The following is an 18,930-nucleotide window of genomic DNA, read 5'->3' as shown; positions in this document are numbered from 1 at the left end:
TTGATTAGCCTAGACCGACAAGGGCGGGGCAATTCAGCCTCCCGCAAAGACATTTGGAAACCACGGCAACAGGCCCCTCCCCCAGAAGATCAGCACGAACAGCCAGCAAGCCAAGACCAAGTTTACCGATCAAGGAGAACGGGAGAACTCCAGCGCTAGGGGAATACGGCACATAGAATTCATGGCTTTTTTTTACCATGATTCATTAGTTCCTCAAAGTTAATTTTTTTAACTGTTTTTTTTTAATTTTTCTTTTTCCCTTTTTCAACCAACATCTTATCAATCCCTTTTAAAAAAAAACATTTTTTATTTTTCATTATTAGAGTCATATTTTATCCCTTCATAGTAGTTACCATTATTTTTGGCATATACATATAAGTTGTTCTCTCTTGAAAATTTGGAGATACAGTTTCTTCTAACAGATCAAAATATACCCTAAATCACTAGTGTATGGCTTTGTTCTAGTCTCCTGCCTGATCACATTCTCTCCCTTTTTTCTTTTATTTTTTTTAAATCTTCTTTCTTTTTTCAAACAACTTATCAATTCCTTTTATAAAATCTTTTATAATTCTCATCTTTACAGTCATCTTCCATCCCTTCATTATATCAACGCTTATTTTGCACATATATGTCTTTCTTCCTTCAAAATTTTAGGATGCACTTTTTTCTAACAGACCAAAATACGCCCAAAATCTAGTGTGTGGCACTGATCTATGCACTAGCCTGATCATATTTGATCATATTCTGCTTTTTTTGTATTGTTCTGTTTTTGTTTTTATCTTTTTTCTTTTTTTTTTCTCTTTCTTTTTTCTTTCTTTCCCTTTCTTTTCCCATGGTTTCAGGTCTTTTCTGATTTGTATACAGTATATTTGCTGGGGACGTTGTTAACCTATTAGCATTTTGTTCTCTCATTCATCTAGTATCTGGACAAAATGACAAGAGGAAAAAAATCACCTCAGCAAAAAGAACAAGAGGTAGTACCGTCAGCCAGGGACCTACTCAACACGGACATTAGTACGATGTCGGACCTAGAGTTCAGAATCATGACTTTAAAGATACTAGCTGGGCTTGAAAAAAGCGTGGAAGTTATTAGAGAAACCCTTTCTGGAGAAATAAAAGAACTAAAATCTAACCAAGTCAAAATCAAAAAGGCTATTGATGAGGTACAATCAAAAATGGGGGCACTAACTGCTAGGATAAATGAGGCAGAAGAGAGAATCAGTGATATAGAAGACCAAATGATAGAAAGTAAAGAGGCTGAGAAAAAGAGAGATAAACAACTACAGGATCACGAGGGCAGAATTCGAGAGATAAGTGATACGATAAGATGAAACAACATCAGAATAATTGGGATCCCAGAAGAAGAAGAAAGAGAGAGATGGGCAGAAGGTATACTGGAGCAAATAATAGCAGAGAACTTCCCTAATGTGGGGAAGGAAACAGGCATCAAAATCCAGGAGGCACAGAGAACCCCTCTCAAAATCAATAATAATAGGTCAACACCCCGACATCTAATAGTAAAACTTACGAGTCTCAGAGACAAAGGGAAAATCCTGAAAGCAGCTCGGGAGAAGAGATATGTAACCTACAATGGTAGAAACATTAGACTGGCAACAGACCTATCCACAGAGACCTGGCAGGCCAGAAAGGACTGGCAAGATATCTTCAGAGCACTAAACGAGAAAAATATGCAGCCAAGAATACTATATCCAGCTAGGCTGTCATTGAAAATAGAAGGAGAGCTAAAAAGCTTCCAGGACAAACAAAAACTAAAGGAATTTGCAAACACGAAACCAGCCCTCCAAGAAATATTGAAAGGGGTCCTCTAAGCAAAGAGAGAGCCTAAAAGCAGCATAGATCAGAAAGGAACACAGACAATATACAGTCACAGTCACCTTACAGGCAATACAATGGCACTGAATTCATACCTTTCAAAAGTTACCCTGAATGTAAATGGGCTAAATTCCCCAATCAAAAGACACAGGCTATCAGATTGGATTAAAAAACAAGACCCATCCATATGCTGTCTGCAAGAGACTCATTTTAGACCCAAAGACACCCCCACATTGAAAGTGAGGGGGTGGAAAACCATTTACCATGCTAATGGACACCAAAAGAAAGCTGGGGTGGCAATCCTTATATCAGACAAATTAGATTTCAAAACAAAGACTGTAATAAGAGATGAGGAAGGACACTATATCCTACTTAAAGGGTCTATCCAACAAGAAGATCTAACAATTGTAAATATCTATGCCCCAAACATGGGAGCAGCCAATTATATAAGGCAATTAATGACAAAAGCGAAGAAACACATTGACAACAATACAATAATAGTGGGGGACTTTAACACCCCCCTCACTGAAATGGACAGATCATCTAAGCAAAAGATCAACAAGGAAATAAAGACTTTAAATGACACACTGGACCAAATGGACTTCACAGACATATTCAGAACATTCCATCCCAAAGCAACGGAATACACATTCTTCTCTAGTGCCCATGGAACATTCTCCACAACTGATCACATCCTAGGTCACAAATCAGGTCTCAACCGGTACAAAAAGATTGGGATTATTCCCTGCATATTTTCAGACCACAATGCTTTGAAACTAGAACTCAATCACAAGAGGAAAGTCGGAAAGAACTCAAATACATGGAGGCTAAAGAGCATCCTACTAAAGAATGAATGGGTCAACCAGGACATTAAAGAAGAATTAAAAAAATTCATGGAAACCAATGAAAATGAAAACACAACTGTTCAAAATCTTTGGGATACAGCAAAGGCAGTTCTGAGAGGAAAGTATATAGCAATACAAGCCTTTCTCAAGAAACAAGAAAGGTCTCAAATACACAACCTAACCCTACACCTAAAGGTGCTGGAGAAAGAACACCAAATAAAGCCTAAACCCAGCAGGAGAAGAGAAATCATAAAGATCAGAGCAGAAATCAATGAACTAGAAACCAAAAGAACAGTAGAACAGATCAACGAAACTAGGAGCTGGTTCTTTGAAAGAATTAACAAGATTGATAAACCCCTGGCCAGACTGATCAAAAAGAAAAGAGAAATGACCCAAATCAACAAAATCATGAATGAAAGAGGAGAGATCACAACCAACACCAAAGAAATACAATTATAAGAACATGTTATGAGCAACTCTATGCCAGCAAATTAGATAACCTAGAAAAATGGGTGCATTCCTAGAGATGTATCAACTACCAAAACTGAACCAGGAAGAAATAGAAAACCTGAACAGACCTATAGCCACTAAGGAAATTGAAGCAGTCATCAAAAATCTCCCAAGAAACAGAAGCCCAGGGCCAGATGGCTTCCCAGGGGAATTCTATCAGACATTTCAAGAAGAATTAATACCTATTCTCCTGAAACTGTTCCAAAAAATAGAAATGGAAGGGAAACTTCCAAACTCATTTTATGAGGCCACCATTACCTTGATCCCAAAACCAGACAAAGACCCCACCAAAAAGGAGAATTACAGACCAATATCCTTGATGAACATGGATGCAAAAATTCTCACCAAAATACTAGCCAATAGGATCCAACAGTACATTAAAAGGATTATTCACCACGACCAAGTGGGATTTATCCCTGGGCTGCAAGGCTGGTTCAACATCCGCAAATCAATCAACGTGATACAATACATTAACAAAAGAAAGAGCAAGAATCCTATGATCCTCTCAATAGATGCAGAAAAAGCATTTGACAAAGTACAGCATCCTTTCTTGATCAAAACTCTTCAGAGTATAGGGATAGAGGGTACATACCTCAATATCATAAAAGCCATCTATGAAAAACCTACAGCGAATATCATTCTCAATGGGGAAAAGCTGAGAGCTTTTCCCCTAAGGTCAGGAACGTGGCAGGGATGTCCACTATCACCACTGCTTTCAACATAGTATTAGAACTCCTAGCCACAGCAATCAGGCAACAAAAAGAAATCAAAGGCATCCAAATCGGCAAAGAGGAAGTCAAACTCTCACTCTTTGTAGATGATATGATACTGTATGTGGAAAACCCAAAAGACTCCACCCCAAAACTGCTAGAACTCATACAGGAATTCAGTAAAGTAGCAGGATATAAAATCAATGCACAGAAATCAGTGGCATTCCTATCCACCAACAACAAGACAGAAGAGAGACAAATCAAGGAGTCGATCCCATTTACAATTGCACCCAAAACCATAAGATACCTAGGTATAAATCTAACCAAAGAGGCAAAGGATCTGTACTCAGAAAACTATAAAATACTCATGAAAGAAATTGAAGAAGACACAAAGAAATGGAAAAATGTTCCATGCTCATGGATTGGGAGAAGCAACATTGTGAAGATGTCAATGCTACCCAGAGCAATCTACACATTCAATGCAATCCCTATCAAAATACCATCCACTTTTTTCAAAGAAATGGAACAAAGAATCCTAAAATTTGTATGGAACCAGAAGAGACCCCGAAAAGCCAGAGGAATATTGAAAAAGAAAAGCAAAGCTGGAGGCATCACAATTCCGGACTTCCAGCTCTATTACAAAGCTGTCATCATCAAGACAGTATGGTACTGGCACAAAAACAGACACATAGATCAATGGAACAGAATCGAGAGCCCAGAAATGGACCCTCAACTCTAGGGTCAACTCATCTTTGACAAAGCAGGAAAGAATGTCCAATGGAAAAAAGACAGTCTCTTCAACAAATGGTGTTGGGAAAATTGGACAGCCACATGCAGAAGAATGAAACTGGACCATTTCCTTACACCACACACAAAAATAGACTCCAAATGGTTGAAAGACCTAAACGTGAGACAGGAGTCCATCCAAATCCTAAAGGAGAACACAGGTAGCAACCTCTTCGACCTCAGCCGCAGCAACTTCTTCCTAGAAACATCGCCAAAGGCAAGGGAAGCAAGGGCAAAAATGAACTATTGGGATTTCATCAAGATAAAAAGCTTTTGCACAGCAAAAGAAACAGTCCACAAAACCAAAAGACAACCGACAGAATGGGAGAAAATATTTGCAAATGACATACCAGTTAAAGGGCTAGTATCCAAAATCTATAAAGAACTTATCAAACTCAACACCCAAAGAAAAAATAATCCAATCAAGAAATGGGCAGAAGACATGAACAGACATTTTCCAAAGAAGACATCCAAATGGCCAACAGACACATAAAAAAGTGCTCAACATCGTTCGGCATCAGGGAAATCCAAATCAAAACCTCGATGAGATACCACCTCACACCAGTCAGAATGGCTAAAATTAACAAGTCAGGAAACAACAGATGTTGTCGGGGATGTGGAGAAAGGGGAACACTCCTACACTGTTGGTGGGAATGCCAGCTGGTGCAACCCCTCTGGAAAACAGTATGGAGGTTCCTCAAACAGTTGAAAATAGAGCTACCATACGATCCAGCAATTGCACTACTGGGTATTTACCCCAAAGATACAAATGTAGGGTTCCGAAGGGGTACGTGCACCCCAATGTTTATAGCAGCAATGTCCACAATAGCCAAACTGTGGAAAGAGCCAAGATGTCCATCGACAGATGAATGGATAAAGAAGAGGTGGTATATATACACCATGGAATATTATGCAGCCATCAAAAGGAATGAGATCTTGCCATTTACAACGACGTGGATGGAACTGGAGGGTGTTATGCTGAGTGAAATAAGTCAATCAGAGAAAGACATGTATCATATGACCTCACTGATATGAGGAATTCTTAATCTCAGGAAACACACTGAGGGTTGCTGGAGTGGTGGAGGGGTGGGAGGGATGGGGTGGCTGGGTGATAGACATTGGGGAGCGTATGTGCTATGGTGAGTGTTGTGAATTGTGCAAGACTGTTGAATCACAGATCTGTACTTCTGAAACAAATAATGCAACATATGTTAAGAAAAAAGAAAAAGAAGAAGATAGCAGGAGAGGAAGAATGAAGGGGAGTAAGTCAGAGGGGGAGATGAACCATGAGAGACGATGGACTCTGAAAAACAGACTGAGGGTTCTAGAGGGGAGGAGGGTAGGGGGATGGGTTAGCCTGGTGATGGGTATTAATGAGTGCACATTCTGCATGGAGCACTGGGTGTTATGCACAAACAATGAATCATGGAACAATATATCAAGAACTAATGATGTAATATATGGTGATTAACATAACAATAAAAAATTTTAAAAAAAAGAACAAACAGAGATTTCACACTTCCCAATCTCAATACATATTACAAAGCTATAGTAATTAAAATGTTATGGTACTAACATAAAGACAGAGATATAGACAAATAGCATAGAATAGGGAGCCCAGAAATAAACCCATATATATATGGTCAAATCATCTCTGGCACAGGTGTCAAGACCACTTAATGGGGAAAAGAAAATCTCTTCAATATACTATTGATGAATCTAGATACCTACGTGCAAAAGAATGAAGTTGGACCCTTACTTTATAGCATATACAAAAATTAACTCAAAATGGATTAAAAATCTAAACAAAATATTCAAAACTAAAAAGTCCTAGAAAACAAACATAGGGAGAAAACTTGGGAACACTGGATTTGGCAATGATTTCTTGGATATGACACCAAAATCATGGAAAAAGAAAAAAGAAAAATAGACAAAGGAGACTACATCAATTAAAAACTTCTGAGCATCAAAGGATACAATTAAAAGAATGAAAAGGCAACTTCCAGAATGGAAGAAAATATTTACAAATTATATTTGTGATAAGAGATATATCCAGAGTATATAAAGAACTCCTACAACTCAACAAGAAATAAACAAATGTCTAAATTTTAAAACAGCAAAGTACTTGAATAAACATTTCTCCAAAGATGATACAAATGGCCGATAAGCATATGAAAAGATGTGAAAATAACTTTAACAATAGAGAGATGCAAATCAAAACCACAATGAGACATCACCTCACGCCCATTAGGATGGTTACCGTAAAAACATTTTAAAATTTAAAAACAGAAAATAAGTTTTGGCAAGGATGTGAAGAAACTGGAACCCTTGTGCATTGTTGGTGAGACTGTAAAATGGTGCATTTGCTATGAAAATACTATGCCAATTCCTCAAAAAATTAAAAATAGTAGTTTCATATGATCCAGCAGTCCTGCTTCTAAGCATATATTCAAAAGAATTGAATGAAGGGTACTGAAGAGATATTTGCACACCTATTACATTATTCACAATGAGCAAGAGTTTGAAACAACCAAAATTTCCATCAATGGATGGATGAGTTAAAAAATGTGGTACATATGTACAATAAAATATTCCAGCCTTATAAAGGAAGGAAATCCTATCACACTGTACAGCATGGATGAATATTGAGGACATTATGCTAAGTGGAATAAGCCAGGCACAAAAAGACAATTATTGTATGATTCCAGTTATATGAGATATCTGAAGTAGTCAAATTTATAGAAACAGAAAGTAGAATGGTAACTGACAAGGGCTGGGGGGGGGAATACGCAGTTCTTTAATGAGTACAGAGTTTCAGTTTTGCAAGATGAAAAATTTCTAGATTACTATGAATATATTTAACATTAGTGAACTTAAAAACATTTAAACATAGTTATGACTTCAGTAAATTTTTATTTTATTTTTTTACCACAATTTTTTTAAAAATCAGACAAAGGATTTTGTCACTTACTTGTCCTCTTAAAAAACTGAAGGAGCTCTTCGATCGAAATAGTAGTCTGGATCCTGAATCTCCCTTTTCCCCATAGACAGAAATGTACACATTTGCTACTGTTCCAGCATTCCAACGTTCACCTGTTGCCACAAGCACTTCATATACTGTCACTGACAACAAAGGAAAAATAAGCTTTATATGCCAAGAATTATTCATATGATAGAAAAATTACTTATAGCTAATCAAGAGTTCCAGTTCCAGTTAAAATGCAGTAACACACTCTACCCAGTTTCTCCCACAGAATACAGCTATAAAATTTTTATAAAATGCATTGAACAGCTATAGGAAAATGCTGAAGAGTAAACTGTACCAGGGGGGCTGGGAAAGAGAACAGATTTTGAGGTACCAACAAGTGGCAGTGTCCTCTTTTTTTGTCCCCTGGTATCTTCCACCCTGAACTCAGTTCACCAGAAACCTGGAAATAGGCACTGAAGCTCAGACACAGGGAGCTCAGGAGAGGCCTCTTGCTCAGGCTTAAGAAGCAGGAAAGAAAATTCCTAACACATAGAGACAGTACAGATATTCTACTATTTTTTTTTTTTTTTGGTCTTTCATTTCTCCATTCTCTCACATCCCAGTGCCTAGGCACAGAAGCAAACAGGAACCAACACTCTGAGGGAGAACTTTTGCCTCTGTTCACAGGATCTGGGCTTCAGTAGGGTGGGGCCAATCTCAATTACGTTCTTTGCTCTCTCTGTTCCACCACTGCTTAGCCCTGGACATAGGAAGACTACAGAAATGTACAGCAAAATAGGTACACTAAAGCATTAGCTAACCAGTCAAAAGACCAAAAACAGGAGCCAGGGAACTGGAAAGTACCAAAGAAGTTCATAGAGGGAAGAAAGGCAAACACAGAAAGCTCTTTATTAACTCCTGGGCTCATCCCTAAGCTAAAGATGCATGAATACCAATATCAAATACTTTGAGATCTAAACCAACAGATAAACCTCCATGTAGGCCCCAGATTCACCAATGAGTAGTATACAGGTGGGTCATACCTGAATAGCACTGCCAAGTCTTTTAAAACTAAACTGACATTGAAACCACAGCCCATAGATGACAGTTGGAATTTGTGGCCTGAAACTAACCAGTGATCAACTGCCTGTTAAAACAAAAATATAAACATTCTCCATAGGATTTAAATAACATCCAGTGCCTCAAATAATAATATGTAAAATATCCAAGATATAATCCAAAATTATTCAGCATATGAAGAACCAGGAAAATTTCAAATCAAATGGGAAAAGGCAATGAAGAAGAGATATCAACTTCAAAATGGTAACAAGTATTGGAATTATCTGACAAAATCTTTACAGCTACTATGATATAAATCCTACTGTAAACAATCATGAGCACTCTCAAAACCAATGGAAATATAGAAAGTATCAACAAAACAAAACTTTAAAAAGAAACAAATGGAAATCTTAGACCTCAACAAACACCAGAAGCAAATTTTAAAACTTAGCAAATTTTAAAACTTACTGAATAGGGTCAAGAGAATGAGGAAGACAGAAGACAACATTAATGAACTTGAAGAGAGAGTAAATAGAAATTATCCAACTTAACAAAAGAGAAAAAAATAAACAGAGCCTCAGGGACCTGTGGAACAATAATAAAAAATCTGATACTCATGTCACATGGTAGCTAAAGGAGAGGAGAAAGAGTATGAAACCAAAAAAAATATTTGGCCCAATAAAAGGAACAAATGAAATCTCAAAAAAAAAAAACCATAAAGAAATGGAGATCTATGAATAACCTGACAATGAGTTCAAATACTCATCTTAAAGATAAAAAAAAATGAGCTAAAAAAGAACACAGAATTACAACTAAATAACATCAGGAAAACTACGCACAAAATGAGAATCAAAAAAGAGGTAGAAACTATGAAGAACCAAACATAAATTCTGGAACTGAAGAATACATTAACCAAATTGAAAAATTCATTAAGCAGATTTAACAAGTAAACTTGACAAGCAAAAGAATCAGTGAACTTGAAAACAAGCATGTGATTTTAAGTTATCTAGTCTGAGGGTCAAAAAGGAACATGTTGTGGCCTTAAAAAAGAAGGAAATTCTGTTACACAGTACAATATGGATGAGCCACAAGAATATTATGCTAAGTGAAATAAGCCAATTACAAAAGGGTAAATATTATAGGATTCCACTCATGATTCTAAAGTAGTCAAAATCATAGAAAATAAAAAGTAGAAAATGAAGGAGAGGGAATTACTGTTTAATGGGTATAGAGTTTCAGCTCTGGTTCCAGTTCCATATGTAAGAGGCTTCAAATGTACCATTGCATCCTAACAAGCAAAAAGCTGAACACACTGAAAAACCAACAACTCTTCTTGTATCCATAAAAGAGATAAGGACACAGGGCAAACTACAGCCCCCAAGATTGGAGAGACAGATGAGCAAACGGAGTCACAGATTAGATGGTAGCAGAGACTCATGAATAGAAACTGCCATGGAGGGATACCTGGGGGGCTCAGTCCGTTAAGCGTCTCACTTTTGGTTTCAGCTCAGGTCATGATCTCCCGGTTGGGATCGAGCCTGCATTGGGCTCCATGCTCAGTACAGAGTCCACTTCAGATTTTTTCTCCCTACCTCTCTACCCCTCCCCACTCATGCTCTCTAAAAAAAAAAAAAATTTTAAAAAAAAAAAAAAACGAAGGGCACCCGGGTGGCTCAGTTGGTTAAGCGTCTGCCTTCGGCTCAGGTCATGATTCCAGGGTCCTGAGATAGAGCAACACATCGGGCTCCCTGCTCAGTGGGAGTCTGCTTTTCCCTCTCCTCCCCGCTCATTCTCTCTCTTGCTATCTCTCTCTTTCTCAAATAAATAAAATCTTTTTAAAAAGAAAGAAAGAAAAGAAACTGCCATGGAAACCATTGCTGGCATAGGAAATTCTGAACTGTAATTAACAAATTGCTGGAGGTCCATTGCCATCTGAGAGTTAAAAATTCCAGGGGGAGTTCTTAATCATAGGAGTTCTCAATCACAGGAGCCCCCTGCACTTTTGTGAGTTTTGCCTTCAGGAGCTCACCTAGGTTCTCACAGTAAATATGGGGGGAAATTTTCTTCCTACTTCTGGCAGAGAAAGAGCAAAGGGAAGCATTTTAAAATACACCAGAGCACTATGTTCTTCTTAATAAGACCGGCCCTCAGGGGAAACAAAATAACCAGATCCTAACCTGCTAGGGTATTAATGGAGCCTCAATGACCATAGGGAAGGCAAATACCCAACTCTAGCCAGCTCTAGCCATCCTGTCCCACCTAAGAGGGAAGGAAAAAAACAGAAATACTTATGAAGTTCACAGTACAGAGGCACAGAATTACTAAAGACTGAAATCTAATTATAGGACTATAAAACCCTTCCCTCCCCCCACACCCTATCACTGTATTACTAAAGGCCTTTTGAGTATACTTCCTTTCGTCAAATCATGTCCAGCTATCAAGAAAAAATTTTAAGGCATATTAAAAGGCAAAAAACACAATTTGAAGACAAAGAGCATCAGAAGCAGACATGGCAGGCCAGTCAAAATTATCAGACTGGAAATTTAAAATAACTATGATTAATATACTAAAGACTCTAACAGATTACACAGATAACATGCAAGAACAAATGGACAATGTAAGCAGAAAGATGGGATTCCTAAGAAAGAATCAGAAAGAAATGCTAGAAATAAAAAACACTGTAAGAGGGGAAACTGAGTGGCTCAGTTAAGCGTCCAACTCTTGGTTTTGGCCTAGGTCATGATCTCATGGGTCATGGGATCAAGCCCCAGATTGGGTTGTGCACTCAGCGGGGAGTCTGCTTGAAGATTCTCTCCCTCTGCCCCTCCCCCCACTTGTGCACGCACATGTTCTCTCTCTTAAAAATACATTTTAAGGGCGCCTGGGTGGCTCAGTCGTTAAGTGTCTGCCTTCGGCTCAGGTCATGGTCCCAGGGTCCTGGGATCGAGCCCCGCATCGGGCTCCCTGCTCAGCGGGAAGCCTGCTTCTCCCTCTCCCACTCCCCCTGCTTGTGTTCCCTCTCTCGCTGTGTCTCTGTCAAATAAATGAATAAAATCTTTAAAAAATAAAATAAAATGAATAAAAAAATAAAAATACATTTTTTAAAAAATACATTTAAAAAAATTATCTGGGGCACCTAAGTGGCTCAGTTGGTTAAGCAACTGCCTTTGGCTCAGGTCATGATCCCAGGATCCTGGGATGGAGCCCCGTGCTTCACGGGGAGCCTGCTTCTCCCTCTCCCTCTGCCTGCAGCTCCCCCTGCTTATGCTCTCTCTCTCTGCCAATAAATAATTTTTTTAATTAAAAATAAATTTAAAAATTAAAAAAAACATTATAACAAAAGCAAAGAATGCCTTTGATGGGCTTATTAGTAGATACTACACTGATGTGTAAAGAATCTCTGAGCTATCAAAGATATCAATAGAACCCTCCAAAACTGAAAAGCAAAGAGAATGAAGACTGAAAAACAAGGACTCTGGGACAACTACAAAAGGTGTAACATACACATAAAGGGAATACCAGGAGAAAAAAGAAAGGAACAAAAGAAATATTTGAAACAATAATGACTAAAAATTTCCCCAAATTAATGTCAGACATCAAACCAAAGATCCAGGAAGTTCAGAGAACACCAAGAAGGATAAGTGCCAAAATAAAAAATTTTTAAACTACTTTAGGCATATCATTTTCAAACTATAAGAAATCAAAGATAAAGGAAAAAATCCTGATAATAAAGAGAAAAAAACCTTATTTATAAAGAAACAGAGATAAGACTTACATCTAACTTCTCAGCAACCATGCAAGCAAGAAGAGTAGAGTGAAATATTAAAAGTATTGAGAGAAAAAAAACACCAAGTAGAATTCTGTACCCTGTGAAATTATCTACCAAAAGTGAAGGAGAAATAAAAACTTTCTCAGATAAACAAAAGTTGAGAAAATTTGTTGCCAGTAGACCTGGCTTGCAGGAATTGTTAAAAGAAGTTCTTAAAAGAGAAGGAAAATAATATAGGTCAGAAATTCAGATCTATATAAAAAAGGAAGAGCATCAAAGAAGCAATAAGTGAAGATAAAACAAAAACTTTTCTTATTCTTAATTCATTTAACATATGTTTATTTAAAATAATAATAGCATCAATGCATTTAATTATGTATGTTTATGAATGTATACATAATATATGCTTATGTGTTCTTATATATAAAAAAATAAAGCAATGATACAAGAGATAGAAGAAAAGAATTATTTTGTTATTATAAGTTGTTTTTTTTAAAAGTATAACTGATAAGCTGAGAAAGGAAAGAAAATGGAATGATGTTCTCAATTGAATGCTCTATTAAAATCACAAAAACAGGGGTGCCTGGGTGGCTCAGACAGTTAGACAAAGGTCTGTCAGCTCAGATCATGATCCCAGGGTCCTGGGATGGAGCCCCGCATCGAGCTCCTTGCTCAGCAGGGAGCCTGCTTCTCCCTCTCCCTCTGCCTGCCATCCCCCCTGCTTGTGCTCTCTGTCTGTCAAATAAATAAATAAAATATTTAAAAAATAAAATAAAATCACAAAAACAGAATAAGAGTGAAAGACAAAAACAGGAACAAAGAATAAAAGAAGCAAATAGAAAACAGTAGCAAATATGGTATATATTAATCCAATTATATCAACAATCACTTTGAACATCAGTGGTCTAAATGAACCAATTAAAAACTGTCAGAGTGGATTAAAAAATAAGACCCAACTATATTTTATCTATAAGAAACCTACTTTTAATATAAAGATACACATAGATTAAAAGTAAATGGATAGAGAAAAATATACCATGGTAAACTAATCAAAAAAAGCAGAAATAGCTATATTAATTTCTGCCACAGCAGATATTAAAGCAAGGAAAGATATCTAGGATAAAGAAAGGCATTACATAATGATAAAAAGGTCAGTTCTCCAAGAAGACACGATAATACTTCATGTGTATATGCCTAACAACAGAGCATCAAACTACATGAGAAAAAACTCATATAGAATAGGTGATAGAAATGCAAGGAAAAATAGATGAATCCACTATCATTGCTGAAGCCTTCAACACCCCTCTCAGAAATGGACAGATCAAGCAAGCAGAAAATCAATATGGACATAAGTGAACTCAATAACACTGTTGATCAACTGTTTATAATCCACATCTATAGATTACTTCATCCAACAACAGCAGAACACACATTCTTCCCACACTCACATGGCACATTCACCCAGACAGATCACAGCCTGGGCCATAAAACAAACCCTAACAGATTTAAAAGAACAGAAATCATACAATGTCTTCTCTCAGACCACAGTGGAATTGAGCTAGACATCAGAAACAGAAAGATAACTGAAAAATCCCATTATACGTGGAGATCAAATAACACACTTCTAAATAACACATGGGGCAAAGAAGTAATCTGAAGCAAAATTTTAAAATATTTTGAACTTAATTAAAATAAAAACACAATTTATCAAAAATTATGGGGTGGAGCAAAAGCAATGCTGAGGGATTTATAACACTGAATGCATACATTAGAAAAGAAGAAAAGTCTAAAATCAATCACCTAAGTTTCCACCCTGGGAAACTAGAAAAAGAAGAGCAAATTAAATCCAAAGTAGATAAGAAGTAAAGAAATAAGACTTAGAGCAGAAATCAATGAAATCGAAAATAAAAAATCAAAAGAGGAAAATCAATGAAACTAAAAGCAATTCCAAAAAATTGATACAATCAATAAGCCTCTAGCCAGGCTAGTCAAGACAAAAAAAGAGAGGATGCAAATTAGTAGCATCAGAAATTAAAGAGGGAATGTCACTACAGATCCCATGGAAACTTAAAATGATACTAACAGAATGCTATGAACTCTATGTTCACAAATTTGACAACCTAGGTAAAGTGGACCAATTCCCTGAAACAGACAATCTGCCAAAATTCACAAAAGAAGAAATAAAATTTCAGTTTGGGAAGATGAAAAAAGTCCTAGAGATCTGTTGCAATACAATGTAAATATACTTAACACTCCTGAAATGTACACTTACAAATGTTAAGACAGTCAATTTTGTTATGTGTTTGTTATCACAATTAAAAATTAAAATTAAAAAGAAATACCTCAGCAGCCTGAAAAACTCCAGTTTTTGCTCTGGTCATCTTAGTAACCTTATCCACAGCAGGAAAATAATTCCATAATCATAAAACATATTTTTTCAGATACATATGATAGCATACTGGTTAATGAGGCAAACACTTTTAGACTTCCTTTTACCTTAAATGACAAATACTGCCCTGAGGTGCCTGGGTGTCTCAGTCAGTTAAGTGTCTAACTCCTGATTTCGGTGCAGGTCATGATCTCAAAGTTGTGACATCCAGCCCTGGGGTCAAGCTCCATGCTGCGCACAGAGCCTGCTTAAGAGTCTCTCTCTCCCTCTGCCTCTCCCTACCCCCTCTCACTCTCTCTTCCTCTCTTAAAAAAAAAAAAAAAGACAAATACTGCCCTAATTCTTTATGGACTCAAAGGTACCAATATAGCAAAATAGACACTAATCGAGACTTTCCTTGTTTATACCACCTAGAACTGATGTCTCTATCTCCAGAGAAAGCTGCCACTTGTGTATAATAACATCATTTCATACATAGTACCAATCTTTGCTAGAACATTAAGCAAAAGTATGGCTAAGATCAACTATCATTTGTTATATCTACCAATGAGATTTAGAAAACTAAAGGCTTACCAAGGTTATTAACAGCACATGAGAGAGTACTGTTAGCACAGAGAAAACACGTTAAGAGGTTTCTTCAACTGGGTGAAGAAACTGGGGGAAAATGTTTATTAATAAACCTTAAGTACCAAGTACTACAAACAAAGCAAGGAAAATCAGTATGTATTTGAATAATATGCATCCTTTGAACAGAATTTTACAGTTAAAATAAGAGACAAAAAAGCAAAAAATAACCTCTGCATCCTGCTAGCAATGGGTAGCAACAGGGCACCTGGCCAATGTCTTATTCTGGGTAAAGAAAATAGGCTAATGAGGAAGAATGTTAAGAATACTTATAAAGGGTGGCTTATGAATGGTGAGAACAATGCTCATACAAGCCTTCACTTTTCAGCAAATGGAACTATTCATATATTTTCAAAAATATTTTAACTTCAGAAAATTAACAGTTTATTACACCTTAGTTATAAACCACAATGGAATCATCAGCCTCTGCAAATGTTTTACTTACCTACATTCCCTTAAAAAGTTACACAAGTTATTATGTACCTAAGCCTAATATTAGATTGTATGACACTGTAGAACTCTTCTTAATCTTCACATAATATTTATTATCATTTATTGCTTTAGAAAACTAAGATATCCCATTTTGGTAGGAAATATTCTGGATAGAAGAAAAATTTATTTTTGTAAATTACCAATTTAATAATTCTTATATACCTTTTTCCTATTCTGCTATTCTCTTCCAAAACAGAGGCCAGCAGACACAAGAGCAAACAGCTCTTACAGAGTCACCCTGAACTATGCAGTACACAGTGACTCTCTAATCCCAAGCAGAGCCTATTTCTCAGTCATATTTACATAAGGATTGAACACACCTCTGCTTTTGGTCAATGCTTAAAAAGTCATTGAGCAGTTCAGTTTTCATTTCCTGATCAAGTAGTAAATTTTTCAAAACTAAGGTAGAACCTGGTGGGGAAAGTGTACACTGACTTGCATTTCTTAGCCGTGGAATAACTTCTTCATTGGGCACTCAATTGTCTCATGACCTTCTAAAAATTAATTTTCTTGTTTAAATTAAGAGGCATTTCAGGGGCGCCTGGGTGGTTCAGTTGGTTAAGTGTCTGACTTCGGTTCAGGTCATGATCCCAGGGTCCCAGGATCCAGCCCCGCATGGGGCTCCCCACTCAGCGGGAAGTCTACTTCTCCCTCTCCTTCTGTCCCTCCCCCTGCTTGTACTCTGTCTCTCTCTCAAATAAATACAAAAATTCTTAAAACAAAAAAAGAGGAATTTCATGTGACCTCCCTGCAAGGTTAACTGTAGACAAAAACATACTCCTGAATGCCAGTACATGAAACAACTACAAAATATTTAGATGCAGCTCTCACATCAGAAGAGGTAATTGGTAAGAAATGAACAATTGTTTAATCATTATTTGTTCATTTATTCTTTTACTCAACATGTATTTATCAAGTTCCCTGTCCTTAAGCATTTAGGCAAACAAGTTTTATTTGTGCTTCCTGGAGTTGGATCTTCCCTACCTGGAAGCATGGGTTGTCCTTTGTTTAAAACAGGAAATTCTCGACAGATTTCCCCATCCTCTTGATCTCGTGCTAACCATCGTTGAACAGGTATATAAAACTTTTTTCCAGAACTCATGTTCCACAATTGTATCTACAGAGCAACAGTATTTCTTGTAAAAAATGTAAGAATACTTTATCAAAGAGTCAAATAAAAGTTTTCATCCAAGCCTGACGCTTAACTCATGGAAGATCATGTTACTTATTTTTAAATACAAGAAGGTGTTGAATACTTGACGAGAAAAGTGCTAATTTCTTCTTTTAACATTGAAATGCTAAAAATACCAATTTCCTCTCAAATTTTTTAAGTGTCGATATTTTCCTATTTAGAAAGAGAGTTACAATTTTCAAAAATCTATTACTTCCCTGTTCCAATCCCTTAGCAAATACATTTTTTATTTCAAAATGATTTTACAAAATGTTAGCATGAACTTAGATTTCATGCACTACAGATTCAAACTGATACAGTTTTTCTCTGTGGTTCCTCAGCAATGAATGAAACTTAAGCAATAATTATTTATTTGGGTACCTATTATGCCATATTACAACTATTCCATTTATCCTGGAGTTAAACAAAGATGTTAATAAATTCTGTTAGGATCAGATGAATACCAAAAATCATCAGAAAGTAGAAACTATGATTCCTGATTCTAAAATCTAGCCTTTCATGAGTAGGGTACTATTATTGTTTTAAAAGCTTCAGTGAGTGTTATTGTATCTGATAAATTAATCTTATAGTCTTTAAAATGCCTTAGAGATTTTCTATTTTAATGTGTTTAAGAAATGAGGTTGTTACAAAAATAGATTTTTGATCCCTAAACTTACTAATTCTGTAGATCTTGGTAAGGCCCAGAAATTTGCATTCATAAATTCACCCCATGTGTGATTTTGGTACAATCACACTTTTAGAAAGGCTTCCTGAAAACCACACAGAATTACCATTGGTTTGCAAGGCTGCTGGCTTTGCTATTTGATTTGGTTATTCTAAGTAAAGTCCAAGGTAAATTACTTGAGAAATACAAAATAAACCACCATTTGAAACTTTTTATTTTATAATCTTCTTAACTAAACTTGAAAGAACAAAGATTAAAGTCCTAAAAGTAATGCAATTATTTTATGGGCTGGGGAAATGTTGTATGATTATTGCTATAATGGACTAAATGTTTTAATTCAAATCCCTTCAAGTTATAGGCACAAATTGGCTTACTTTAAATTTTAAATTTTAAACTTCTAAATTATACTATAAGAATTGAATAGAAAATACCCAACACATTATCTAGCAACTTAACTTGGCAAAATTAGTAAATTATATAAGTGCTTTATTGACCTAGAATAAAACTATGAATCAAGAACATCTCTCTCCTTTACTGGTACTCAAAGACAGGTGAGGTAAAACTCAGGCAAACAAGTTGCCTTGCAATGAGAGTAACTGTCAGACAAAGAGAGACAACAGGAATGTTCAGCCAATTTTTTGTCTTTCCTCTGCAATATTATAAAATCTTTTCAGATCACTTAACCACTGTCTCAATATCACAGCTGAATATATATGTATAATGAATATAATATTGCTTATTGGTTTTCAATCAAATGAGATGGCAGGAGTATTAATGATAATTTTCATAAATTAGCTTAACTTACTATGAAAGAAAAAAGTAAAAGATGTTATTATATCTGATCATTTAAGTATCAATTTGAATATCATACTTCAAAAACTCTGTATAGCATAAAAGAGAAAATTATTTCATATAGAAGCCAGGCAGTAATTTTAAGTCTGAAACTAACTTCTACATTCGTATTTTCATAGAGTTTCATTTTTCAATTTCCTTCAGGATCTTTTGTGACTTTAATGCAAAGAAGATGGCTTTTTTTCCCTAAGATTTTATTTATTGATTTGAGAGAAAGATCGTGAGAGAGAGAGAGAG

The 18,930-nt window shown here is 36.2% G+C and overlaps 1 protein-coding gene across 1 annotated transcript in view; it reads right to left on the bottom strand.

The window, feature by feature from the left end:
• LOC141372876 (uncharacterized) overlaps positions 1-18,930 on the bottom strand; it is a 109,264-nt gene that overhangs the window by 89,256 nt on the left and 1,078 nt on the right. Inside the window, exons 2-3 of the mRNA XM_073893464.1 lie at positions 16,970-17,102; positions 7,656-7,775 (exon numbers count right to left, since the gene is read on the bottom strand). Of these exons, the coding sequence (XP_073749565.1) occupies positions 7,656-7,775; positions 16,970-17,102 (253 nt within the window). The remainder of the gene's footprint in view (positions 1-7,655; positions 7,776-16,969; positions 17,103-18,930) is intronic.

Source organism: Callorhinus ursinus, unplaced genomic scaffold (genome assembly GCF_003265705.2).
Source record: "Callorhinus ursinus isolate GAN/ISIS: 27379988/994484 unplaced genomic scaffold, GSC_fseal_2.0 scaffold5, whole genome shotgun sequence".
Lineage (NCBI taxonomy): Eukaryota > Metazoa > Chordata > Mammalia > Carnivora > Otariidae > Callorhinus > Callorhinus ursinus.
This window is presented reverse-complemented; position numbering and strand designations above follow the sequence as displayed.